Here is a 13,516-nt window from a genome sequence, read left to right as displayed (position 1 = left end):
ATTCCTCAATAAATTGTCTAATTGGTGTGTTTCCATTTCCTGTTGCACATCCCTTCAAGTCATTGTTCCCTGTTCACAAGGATCCCTTTTTCTGCATCCTTTCAGTCCCAGATTTAGGCCTGGCTTCCAGGAACACAAAGCAGTTCTGTTCAGCAGCCGGATCCCTCTCTCACCTTGTGACCTAAGGAACTGCCTGGCCCTTCGACCCCAGCCCCCTTAGCACCTAGCCATGTTCTAGGCACTGAACCCAGGTCCAGTTGGGAGTGGTGTAACAACTCTGCCATCTTGCAGCTCTCACTGGACTCCATGACAGCTCCCTGTGTCACAAGCAGAGGAAGTGACAAATGAATAGACTATTTACCTTATTTGTATTTATTAGAACTGACCCATGATGGTGAGTATTTATTTATTGGATATTTATTATTACTTTTTTCCTGTTGGCTGCTCCTTCCTTAAGTGTGCCGCAGTAAAACGCCGTATTAAACTGTTGGTCTAAAACTGCTATAGAATGCATTTTAAAGTTGGCTATAATAGAAGATTGGATTGAAACCACCTTCATAACCTCACTAGTCTTCTTTGGATGCTTTTTTATATAGGTGTTTTGCAAAGCATGAGATTTTTTTATAACTTATTTTATTTTATTTTTAGAGAATTGTCGAACTTATTTCATTATAGACAGAGGCAGATGTTTGATATCCGGCTGCCAGTTTAGTTTTTATTTATTGTAGTTATTTATTTCTCTTTTGAGTTGCACAGGTTCAAGTGACCATGTGGGGACCAGTTGTAAACAACGTTGTCTTCTTCAGATGTGTGCCTCTTCTTGAGTTACCGCTTAATATTGTACTGGAAACACGTGTTGTCATTTCTTTTGAAGTTATTTCACTCTTTTTGTCTTTACTCGGGTTGGAAAAAAATCCTGGCAAATTTCCATAAACGTTCTATGGGAATGTAGGAATTGTTTGACACTTTCCATGATTTATTGGGAATATATGGACATTCACTTCAATATGCAGGACATTTATACAAACCGGATCCTCTAATATTATATTTTTTTTAGTTCTGTTGGACATCAAATGTGCTGAAAGTAGAAAAGCAAACCTATGCCAGGACCTATCTTCAGATAGTAAAGAATCCTAAAGCCAGACTGATTCGGATCACCTCCAAATCAAATTACTTGTTCCTTCTCCTATTTCTCACATTTCCTGAAAGTTTCAGCAAAATCCACCTATAACTTTTTGAGCTATGTATCCAACTAACTAATCCAGCCCCCGTCCTCTCCAATTTTTGCTTTGTACGTCCAAAATGCTTCATAGCGTTCCATATGCTTCCTGTGCCTGGTTGCTTTGCGTGCATGTCTTTGCTGCACTCATTTTGTTGCTTTCCATAATAGAGGAGATTTCACCTGCACTTTGCCTGCTGTCTCAGCATCCTGGGGTCCAGACCAACACCACCAAACACAGAATGTAACAGGTTGCACATGCGTACTCTGCGTGAATGTGTTTGCGGGTGTGCCAAGTCAACCGCGGGCGTAGAAAGCGCAAACTACCGACTGCGGCATTTGTGTTTTGCTTTATTGTGAGGCCAGAAAATCAAGCCCAAATAAGCAATCACATGTTCAAAAACAAGCCCAAAAATTGCGACCTGCGACTCACAAAATTTCTAAGCGACAAACAAAACAAGCCCAAAGTTGCTGATAATAAGCGGACTTGGCAACGTTGCCCACATGTGAACATAGAGACGCCTTTTTGAATTATGTTGCTAACTAACAGACTAACAAATAAACCCGAATGATAACAAACGTGTCATATTGTTGCTGTCTGATGAAAATAAGTGTTTAATTTTTTTAAATAAAACCCAAATTATTTCTAACTAAGTTTTTTTTAAAAATGTAATTGGCTAAGATTAAAACAAAGTCATACGATCATGTTTCCAATTAGGCAGTGACATGCAGTATCTCACAAAAGTCCACCCCTAATTTCAGAAATCCTCTCAAAGGAATAATACTATAAAAATAAACTTCAGTATACTTTAGAGTAGTCACTATACACCTTGTATAATACCTTCCGCTTGAGAATGCCCCACAGGTGTTTAATTGGATTTAGGTCCTTCATGTTCAGCTTCTTTAAGAAGGCACTTACCGTATTTTTCAGACTATAAGTCGCTCCGGAGTATACGTCGCACCGGCCGAAAATGCACAATAAAGAAGGAAAAAAACATATATACGTCGCACTGGAGTATAAGTCGCATTTTTGGGGGAAATTTATTTGATAAAATCCAACACCAAGAATAGACATTTGAAAGGCAATTTAAAAGAAATAAAATGTCACTAAGTCCGGCTTGTAATCTGCAGTATATGATTTCCTTTTCGGTGCCATTTTAGTTCAGCCCTTCTCAGTTTTTATAAGTTACCGCCAATGTTGAAATAATCCATTTTAATAGCTACGGATGTAGCAGAAGTGAGCATCCCATGACCCACAATGCACTTCTGCCATGACCCGCCCCCGCCGAATTCTTATTGGTTGACGTGTGTGACGATTGCGGACATTTGCTTCGTCTCTTACGCGAATGAGATAAATAATATTATTTGATATTTTACAGTAATATGTTAATAATTTCACACATAAGTCGCTCCGGAGTATATGTCTATGAATCCGAAAAATACGGTACTATCTTGGGGGTGTTTGGACTTATTATCATGTTGAAAAACTGCCATATATCTCAGTTTCCCCAAGGCAGAGGATCATGCCCTACTTCAAAATGCCTCAGTGCTTGGTAAAATTATTGTTTTCCTAAATGGCACCACAACTCCCTGGCAGCACTCATGCAGCCCCAGACCATGATGCTACTCTTTCATGATATGACGGTAGATAAAACACACTATCTTGGTACTCACTTGAGTTGCCAGCTATTTAAATAATACTGGTTGTGCAATGGTAAATCTATACTGCTGCAATTGAGCATATGTACTGTAATGAAAATGATTGTTAAAACATATTTACTCATATGTAATTTGATTGTAACGACTCAAAAATATCCAGCCATGTAATAATAACACAGCTTTCTTAACCGAACATTAAAAAGTGTGACCTCAATACTTTTCTGCTGTGCCGTGCAGGATTTTAGCCATTTAATGCAGGAATGCCCGGAATGCCCTGCAGTAAGAAGTTTCAGCTGGGTGCATGGGTACAAGGTATAAACCCAACTAGATGAACATGCTCCAAAACAGAACAACACTTAACTCGCAATTCTGCAAATTCCCTGTTTATTATTTTAAATCCCCCCTTTATTCACATTGAATGTTTCCAATTTCCAGAATTTTCCAACCCAAGAGAACGGTCTTAGTTGCCCCCCTGTTACACAACATCTGCAGTTCACATTTATTATATCCATCTGCTTCCTCCACAGTATACACAGTACTGTCCAAGCACAATTATGCAATATGCATCAGAGCAATATACCTGCCGTAGACTGATGTGCTTAAATCTTTCTACATCCGGAAAACATCATGTCCATTTTGTTTCCGTTTATGACAACACTTTACACACGGAGCAGGTGTAGGACCACACTTCTCATGCATTAATGATCCAATTCCAATACTCTTCTCAGCACTGACATGAGCTTCATACCCACTCATTTTTTTATTTCATTTTATAGCCTGTGTGTATTTGTGTTCCAAAAGAATTATTGTGGGTTCATGCAGGCTATCTTTGCCTGTCGGTACAATATAGCAGGACATGTGGAGAGACAAGCGATGAAATGTCTGTTTTCAGAGTAGGAATTGCTGTACGCTGAGGTGCAACTGATTTTTCAGTTTTTTCCTCCCTTTTGAAATTGCATTTTAATTGGTTTCACAATTAAAAAAAAGTTTGTCTTTGGAAAGATTTGTGACTTGTGATGTTTTTGTTATATTTTTTGCGCTTACCAGTATTTAAGTCAGTATTCTGCCTCGACAAAATATAATAGTGGTCATTTTCATGTCAGATCAATGTAACAATATTCAAGTATTCAAGGAACTTGAATACCCCAAGAACAATAGTATGTACTTGATTTTAATCATCCGTCCATTTTCTACCGCTTGTCCCTCTCGGGGTCGCGGGGTGGCTGGAGCTTATCCCAGCTCCATTCGGGCGGAAGGCGGGGTACACCCTGAACAAGTCGCTACCTCATCGCAGGGCCAACACAGATAGACAGACAACATTCACACTCACATTCACACACTAGGGCCAATTTAGTGCTGCCAATCAACCTATCCCCAGGTGCATGTTTTTGGCGGAAGCCGGCGCACCCACCCCGCAACTCCAAAAAGGGACAAAAGGTAGAAAATGGATGGATGGATGTTCATTAATGTGCATTGTATCATGTCACAAAGTTATAACACACACAACAAATGGCATCTTCCTATGAGGCGTTTTACTATACATCTATAAACAAGCTTATTGGTGTGTCTAGTGGGACGGGCGAAGGTTAAGTTGGAGAAAATGCAGTTGTTTACAAATGATTTAATGGTTCTCTGCGGCCCGGTGGTTGGGGACCACTGCTGTACACTAACAGGAGTGAAATTATCTTACATTATGGCAGTGGTTCTTAACCTGGGTTCGATCGAACCCTAGGGGTTCGGTGAGTCGGGCTCAGGGGTTCAACGGAGGTCAAAGCACACCCGACTCATCGTGTAAATAAAAACTCCTCCCTATCTGCGTATTACGGATACGGCAACAGCAGAAGTCATACTGGTTTGCAGGTGTGTCATTTGTTGTGAGTTTATGCACTGTGTTGGTTTTGTTGTTTGAACAAGGTGATGTTCATGCACGGTTCATTTTGTACACCAGTAAAAAAACATGGTAACACTTTAGTATGGGGAACATATTCACCATTAATTAGTTGCTTATTAACATGCAAATTAGTAACATATTGTCTCTTAAAGGCCTACTGAAATGAATTGTTTTTATTTAAACGGGGATAGCAGATCCATTCTATGTGTCATACTTGATCATTTCGCGATATTGCCATATTTTTGCTGAAAGGATTTAGTAGAGAACAACGACGATAAAGATCGCAACTTTTGGTCTCTGATAAAAGAAAGCCTTTCCCCTACCGGAAGTAGCGTGACGTAGTCAGTTGATAGCCTCCTCATATTTTCCTATTGTTTTCAATGCAGCTAGAGCGATTCGGACCGAGAAAGCGATGATTACCCCATTAATTTGAGCGAGGATGAAAGATTTGTGGATGAGTTAGAGTGAAGGACTAGAATGCAGTGCAAGACATATCTTTTTTCGCTCTGATCGTAACTTAGGTACAAGCTGGCTCATTGGATTCCACACTCTCTCCTTTTTCTATTGTGGATCACGGATTTGTATTTTAAACCACCTCGGATACTATATCCTCTTGAAAATGAGAGTCGAGAACGCGAAATGGACATTCACAGTGACTTTTATCTCCACGACAATACATCGACGAAACACTTTAGCTACGGAGCTAACGTGATAGCATCGTGCTTAACTGCATATATAAACAAAATAAATAAATCCCTGACTGGATGGATGGACAGAAGATCAACAATACTATTAAACCATGGACATGTAAATACACGGTTAATGCTTTCCAGCTTGGCCAACCTTAAAAATGCTGTTGCTAACGACGCCATTGAAGCTAACTTAGTATAACAGGACCTCACAGAGCTATGCTAAAAACATTAGCGCTCCACCTACGCCAGCCAGCCCTCATCTGCTCATCAACACCCGTGCTCACCTGCGTTCCAGCGATCGACGGAAGGACGAAGGACTTCACCACGATCATCCGTGCAGTCGGTGGCTAGCGTCGGCTAGCGCGTCTGCTATCCGAGTCAAAGTCTTCCTGGTTGTGTTGCTGTAGTCCACCGCTAATACACCGATTCCACCTACAACTTTCTTCTTTGCAGTCTTCATTGTTCATTAAACAAATTGCAAAAGATTCACCAACACAGACGTCCAGAATACTGTGGAATTATGAGATGAAAACAGAGCTATTTTGTATTGTATTCAATGGGGTACCGATACTTCTGTTTCACTGGTTACGTCACGCGCATACGTCATCATCCAAAGACATTTTCAACCGGAAGTTTAGCGGGAAATTTAAAATTGCACTTTATAAGTTAACCCAGCCGTATTGGCATGTGTTGCAATGTTAAGATTTCATCATTGATATATAAACTATCAGACTGCGTGGTCGGTAGTAGTGGGTTTCAGTAGGCCTTTAACTAGTCATTATTAAGTACTTATTAATGCCTTATTCGGCATGGCCTTATTATAACCCTAACCCAGTGGTTCTTAACCTGGGTTCGATCGAACCCTAGGGGTTCGGTGAGTCGGCCTCAGGGGTTCGGCGGAGGTAAAGACACATCCGACCTATCGTGTAAATAAAAACTTATTTCTATCGGCGTATTATGGATACCCCGAAACAATGTTCCCTCTAATTTTCCATCTGATTTGCAGGTTTTTTGATTGATCGATTGAAACTTTTACTAGTAGATTGCAAAGGAAGAGAATACATTATATGAAACAGTACAGTTTACACAGTACAGTACATGTTCCGTACAATTGACCACTAAATGGTAACACCCCAATAAGTTTTTCAACTTGTTTAAGTTGGGGTCCACGTTAATCAATTCATGGTAATGTGTGTAAGGTGTGTAATTTGTTGTGAGTTCATGCACTGTGTTGGTTTTGTTCTTTGAACAAGGTGATGTTCATGCACGGTTCATTTTGTGCACCAGTTAAAAAAACATGTAACTTTTTCTTGAATTTGAAAAAAAATATATATATATATATATATATTTTTTTTTTTTTTCACTAAAGAAGGGTTCGGTGAATGCGCATATGAAACTGGTGGGGTTCGGTACCTCCAACAAGGTTAAGAACCACTGCCCTAACCCTAACCAAATAACTCTAAATTAAGTATTTGTTACTTAGAATATGTTCCCCATACTAAAGTGTTACCAAAAACATATAACTTTGTCTTGAATTTGAAAATAAACAACATTTTATTTTTCACTAAAGAAGGGTTCGGTGAATGCGCAAATGAAACTGGTGGGGTTCGGTACCTCCAACAACAGGGGTATCCAAAGTGCGGCTCGGGCCCGCCACACATTCTGGAAATACTATTGTAAAAATAAAAAAGAATATTAAAAAAAGTGGAATGAGGTGAAATCTAACGAGAAAAAGTTGCAATGTTGACACAAAAGCTGCCATGCAGGCTGTTTTTTTTTTCTTTTGTCTTTCTTTATTTTTTATTTTTTTGCCATTGCTCAAAAAATAATAATAATGACAAAAAATCCATGTTATAATGAATTATTTTCAGGGCTCCAATTACTTCAAATATTTCACTTTAAAATATTTTATGTGGTAAATATTGCATATAGTGTGTAGTAGCCATATAAAAACATCAAAGTTTTCTTTGACAAAAGCGAATAAAACAAACAAAATAATTGTTCCAGCATAAAATCGACAGATATATCTGAAGTTGATCTTGTAACTTAAGTGTTGAAAGTAAAAGAAAAACCTAATAAAAATGTATCACTTTATGAGTGGGGCACCTTTTGGATCGCAAATATATTTAGTGATTTTTTATTTATCTTTTCACTGTGATTACTCAAAAATATGAAAGAATTAAAATCAATGGTGTCCTGCATTATTGATATTTTAGGGCTCTAATTACTAAATACTGCATATTTCAGTTTTACTATAAAAAAAAACTAAGTTGTTTTTGACAGAAAAGCCATAAAACATTGTTTTTAATTTGTATCACTTTATATCAACTTGAAGTTGATATAGAGATTTACTGTAAGAATTAAATAAATAAAAAATAATGATAATCTGACTTATTTTTAACATTTTAATGACTGAGACCCTTTATGGTCCCCAGGACCCCTAAAGGTAAAATAAATTAAAAAATCCATATATTTTGTTATGGTTTGAAAATGAAAAATATCAAAATGGCCCCCACATGCTTTAATTTTTCCGTGTGCGGCCCTCAGTGGAAAAAGTTTGGACACCCCTGTCCAACAAGGTTAAGAACCACTGCATTATGGCATTATTGTACAGGGAGTGAAACTATTGCACAATACGCACGTCTGGCAACCAACGCTGTACCTGTAGGTGTGGTGGGTGATGTTCCGCTCTAGTCCGCTAGGTGTCGGTAATGCACATTCTAAGAAGATGACTGCTGCTATAAAAAAACAACTGAGGACGAAGCCATGTACCTAAGTATGTTCGAGTCTGATATAAAAGTCCATCCACCCATCCATTTTCTACCGCTTGTCCCTTCAATGTCAATATAATTTTAAGGCCCTTTCTTCGGTGTGTATTTTATTTGAGCTACGCTGTCGCCATATTGGCATTTTTTTGAAGAGGGTGGGCGGGGTTTGTTGGTGGGCGGGGCCTTTCCCGCTCACGTCACGCACGGGACACCCACCGCTCGAGCGAGAAGCCCTCGACACACCTGTCACGTCCAGCTGTGCAGTCAACAGATGTTTAATCAGCCTGTCGAGGACACCTATCACACTTTTATTTAACAAATACCATTTTTGATACTAGTTTAAAAAAACAAACAAAAAAAACTGGATACTCCTGCTCAAGTATCTCGATGCTGGAGCGGCGCTTGTCAGAGAAAAGCATGGAGGGCTTCAGCAGAGTCGCTTTCCGCAGGAAACAAGCAAGTGTGGAACAAGAAGACGAAGGTGAGCTTTGCACTTCATTTCTTCTTGTCGTGTTTGTGTCGGCGTGGAGTGGAAGAATACCACACTTATGTTGCGTGATCCCATGTTTGTACTCCGCTACTGACTTAATGGGCTGCTGAGCAGGTATGAATGTTTGCAGGCAAGTCCCAGCCTGTTGTGTAAGCATCCACATGCTGGAGGGCCCACTTTCTTCACCATTTTGTCTTTAGAGAGCAAACAAAGACGGCGAGTACGGATCTGCTCTTTGTTAAGGTGCAATGTTCTATACAGAAGTTCCATTTGAGGAGACTGACTACAGTAGTCCTTAAAGTTCCAGTCATACTTGCCAACCTTGAGACCTCCAAATTCGGGAGATTTTGGGGGGTGGGGGGGTTGATGTGGGCGAGATTAAGGGGGAGGAGTATATTTATAGCTAGAATTCCCTGAAATTCAAGTATTTCTTATATATATGTATGTGTGTGTGTATATATATATATATATATATATATATATATATATATATATATATATATATATATATATATATATATATATATATCAGTGTTTCCCACACATTCATTTATTTGTGGCGGCCCTCCACGAAAGAATTACGTCCGCCACAAATTTTTAAAAAAAATGTATTTTAAATTTTTAATTTTTTTTAATTTTTTTGTCCTGTCCAGCTTCTCAGGCAAATCATATAGTTGATGTAGATGCCCATATAGGCTGTTCAGATTTACTTTACAAAAGAGAAGTGTAGGATACATCTCTTGTTGCCTTATTTGTATTTGACCACTACTGTTTTCTGTTTATTTGTTACTGACTCTGGCAGGACACCTCTGCCTCTGTTTCACTTTATGTTGCTGGTAAATAATATGGTTTTAGTAGTAGGCTAAAGTTAAATTGTTTAGTATGCACTAATTAAAGGGGCAGAGCTTTAAGAGACATTTTAGCTTTTATATTTTATAAGATATATTTTTTGTAAGAACCACAATTAATAAATATATTTCAGTGAATAACTTATTGTTCAAATCTGTATATAAATATGTACATGAAGTGTTGTAATTATATTGTAAAATGGATGGATGGATGGATGGATGGACGTTTAAAACAAAACTGTTATTATTAATTAGTAAGTATACATTTTTTGAGCCTTTTTAGAGAAAATCATATCATTGTAGTAAATTATGCAAATTGCTCGATGATGTCATGGTGACCACGCCCTTAGCCACGCCCGTAGCCACGCCCCCGCCGCCACAGGTATCTTGGCAGTTTATGGGAAACACTGTACATATAAATAAAATAAATACTTGAATTTCAATGTTCATTTATTTACACATATACACACATAACACTCCTCTCTACTCATTGTTGTATTTGAAAGTGCAATGCTTGGCAGCCAGTAACACAGCCTCTGAAGGAGCGTAGGTATGGGCAGTGTAATATTCTGGGTTGGAGTCAATAACCAGGCGAGGTGACGAAGTTACGCCTCTTTACTTCATACTTCAGAACCGACTCCCACTATTGCCTATTTTATATATATATATATATATATATATATATATATATATATATATATATATATATATATATATATATATATATATATATATATGTATATGTATATATATTTTGCATTCTATTTTAATTACTTTGAATTTACAACCCCCTGGCGCTGTTTTGTACTGTTTTTGTACTTATTTTGATTATAACGTAAACAGTTGGCCAACCAAAAAGTAACCACAGAACATAGTGTTCTGTGGTTACTTTTTGGTTGGCCAAGCGGACGTGACGACAGGCTGTCCTCACTCAGGTCCGCACGGACCTGGAGGGGGCGTGCTTTAAGTCCGGCTGGAAATCGGGAGAAATTCGGGAGAATTGTTGTCCCGGGAGATTTTCGGGAGAGGCACTGAAATTCGGGAGTCTCCCGGGAAATTCGGGAGGGTTGGCAAGTATGGTTCCAGTGGTTCCCAACCTTTTTTGCACCACAGACCAGTTTAATGTAGGCTATGCTGATGGAACTCAGCCTTTGGCTCCAATCTGTCACATTTACAGTTGTGTTCAAAATAATAGCAGTCCCACATCACTAGCAAGATAAATCACTGTTTTTGTTAGAATTTCAACTTCTACACTGCAAGTAAGTTTCTAGAAGGTTTAGTAAAGGTATAGAAAACAAACAGGCATGACATGCATGCTGCTGATTCTGTGAAACTGAATCATTTACTGAAAGGGGTGTGTTTAAAAAAAAAATAGCAGTGCTGAGTTCATTGATTATGTGAAAAAAAACAAAGGTGTTAAACAGGCGGCCCTTATTTAAGGATCAAGGCAACTGATGCTGCATATGCTGGCTGTGCATTTGTCCTTGAAAAACAGAGTAAAATGGGTCGTTCCAGACACTGTTCAGAAGAAGAGCGTTCTTTGATTAAGAAATTAATAAAAGAGGGGAAAACCTATAAAGAAGTGCAGAAAATGATAGGCTGTTCAGCTAAAATGATATCAAACGCTTTAAAATGGCAGCCAAAACAAGAAAGGCGAGGAAGAAAAAGAAAAAGAATTATTCGAATGGATTGGAGAATAATCAAAATGGCAAAGGTTCAGCCAATGATCAGCTTCAGGAGGATCTAAGATTGCCTGTGAGTACTGTAAAAATCAGACCACATCTATGTGAAGCCAAGCTACCAGCAAGAAGCCCCCGCAAAGTCCCATTTAAAAAAAATAAAATTAAAATAAAAAGACGTGCTGAAGCGGTTACAATTTGCCAAAGAACACATTGACTGGCCTAAAAAGAAATGGTGTAATATTTTGTGGACTGATGAGAGTAAGATTGTTCTTTTTGGGTCTAAGAGCCACAGACAGTTTGTCAGACGTCCTGCAAACACTGAATTCAAGCCACAGTACACAGTGAAGACGGTGAAGCATGGTGGTGCAAGCATCATGATATGGGGATGTTTCTCGTACTATGGTGTTGGTCCTATTTATCGCATACCAGGGATCACGGATCAGTTTGAGTACATCAGAATACTGGAAGAAGTCATGTTGCCGTATGCTGAAGAGGAAATGCCCTTGAAATGGGTGTTTCAACAAGACAATGACCCCAAACACACCAGCAAGTGAGCAAAATCATGGTTTCAGACAAACAGAATTCAAGTAAAGGAGTGGCCAGCACAGTCCCCGGACCTTAATCCCATTGAAAACTTGTGGGCTGACATAAAAAATGCTGTTCATGAGGCAAAACCAAGAAATGCAGAGGAATTGTGGAACGTAGTACAATTGTCCTGGGCTGCAATACGTGTTGACCGGTGCCAGATGTTGGTCTACTCCATGTGCCAGATGTGAAGCAGTTATCAGAAACCGTGGTTATGCAACTAAATATTAGTTAATGATTCTCAAGAAAGTTGAATATGCAAGCCTTTCTTAGTTCATACAGTACATTTGAGTTTTGTAAAGAAATATGTCAGCACTGCTATTTTTTTTTTGTTTTATATTCATTGACTTCCTGTAAAATATTATCAAATTAAATTACTTTTTTCTAGTTTTATGGCTTTCAAATAGAATGTGCAGTGTCCCCAATGCATTTGTGTTCATTAAAATACAAGTTATTTGAAGAATATTTTAATAAATAAAAGACAAAGGAGAAAGGGTTAGGATTAAATAAGCTCTGCTTCTTCCTACTCCTTTTCGGACGTGCTGTAATGAAACAACTGGAATTGTGTGATGCATTATATTGTATCGTATGCATGTTCGAAATGAACGGAAACGGAATTGAACTGAACTGAACAGGTGTCAAACTCAAGGCGGGGGGCCAGATCTGGCCCGCGACATTATTTTATCTGGCCCGCAAACACCTGGAAATTATATGTTTCGATAAAGTACTTAATATTTTCTCACTAAATGTAATTGATTATTTTTTTCATTTTGACAGAAAAAATATATGTACTGCTTGAAATTGCATACCTTTTCAACTTTAATAGTATCCAATATTGCAACAAATATTACAGTATATTGTCATACTATCCAAACATGTTTTTGTCTAGATGAAAACAAATTAAATTATAATAATAATTAATAAAAATGACAATACATTTTACGTTGTTCTTTACAGCATATTACTGTAAATTGAAAAAAACTACTTCTGTTTTTTGCATTAAAATTCTGTAGACTGAGCTGCCAGTTTTTGATTGTAAAATCTACGGTTGTTGTTTTTAAAGTTAAGTTAAAGTACCCATGATTGTCACACACACACTAGGTGTGGCGAAATTATTCTCTGCATTTGACCCATCACCCTTGATCACCCCCTGGGAGGTGAGGGAAGCATTGAGCAGCAGCAGTGGCCACGCCCGGGAATCATTTTTGGTGATTCAACCCCCAATTCCAACCGTTGATGCTGAGTGTCAAGCAGGGAGGTAATGGGTCCCATTTTTATAGTCTTTGGTATGACTCGGCTGGGGTTGGAACTCACGACCTATCGATCTCATCTCTAACCACTAGGCCACTGTGTATTACTGTAAATGGAAAAACGGTACATTTGTTTTTACGGTAAAGTTTCCGGAATAAAAAAATAACTCGTACTGTTTTTCCATTAACAATATAATGTTGTAAAAAACAATGTCAATTTAACACAAACATTTGGGCAACCAATCTGCATGCTTTTTCCGTAAACCCTCCACCCCAAAAAACAGTGCTACTGTTTTCCATTTACCGTAAAATGTTGTAAAAAAATAAATTTTTAAAACACTATATTTTAGAGTTAAATTTTGTAAATGTTAAGTTTTACTGTCTACTTAAAACAATTTATATAAGTAATAATGAAATGCAGAGGCAAATTCA

The 13,516-nt window shown here is 38.2% G+C and overlaps 2 protein-coding genes across 6 annotated transcripts in view; both read left to right on the top strand.

Annotated features, from left to right (window-relative positions):
• The window catches only part of bicd1a (bicaudal D homolog 1a), a 103,190-nt gene extending 101,312 nt beyond the window's left edge, over positions 1-1,878 (top strand). For all 3 annotated transcript variants that reach the window (XM_062035812.1, XM_062035811.1, XM_062035810.1), the window contains one exon: positions 106-1,878. In XM_062035812.1, coding sequence (XP_061891796.1) covers positions 106-117 — 12 coding nt within the window. In that variant the 3' untranslated portion in view covers positions 118-1,878. The remainder of the gene's footprint in view (positions 1-105) is intronic.
• Positions 1,879-8,462: 6,584 nt separating this feature from the next.
• fgd4a (FYVE, RhoGEF and PH domain containing 4a) overlaps positions 8,463-13,516 on the top strand; it is a 132,207-nt gene continuing 127,153 nt past the window's right edge. For 2 of the 3 annotated variants that reach the window (XM_062036208.1, XM_062036206.1), the window contains exon 1: positions 8,464-8,710. In XM_062036208.1, coding sequence (XP_061892192.1) covers positions 8,617-8,710 — 94 coding nt within the window. In that variant the 5' untranslated portion in view covers positions 8,464-8,616. Of the gene's footprint in view, positions 8,711-13,516 lie in introns of all 3 variants that reach the window. The other variant, XM_062036207.1, reaches the window with a different exon arrangement.

Source organism: Entelurus aequoreus, linkage group LG24 (genome assembly GCF_033978785.1).
Source record: "Entelurus aequoreus isolate RoL-2023_Sb linkage group LG24, RoL_Eaeq_v1.1, whole genome shotgun sequence".
Classification (NCBI taxonomy): Eukaryota; Metazoa; Chordata; class Actinopteri; order Syngnathiformes; family Syngnathidae; genus Entelurus; species Entelurus aequoreus.
The sequence above is the reverse complement of the archived record's forward strand: the minus strand, read 5'-3'. Positions and strand labels throughout refer to the sequence as shown.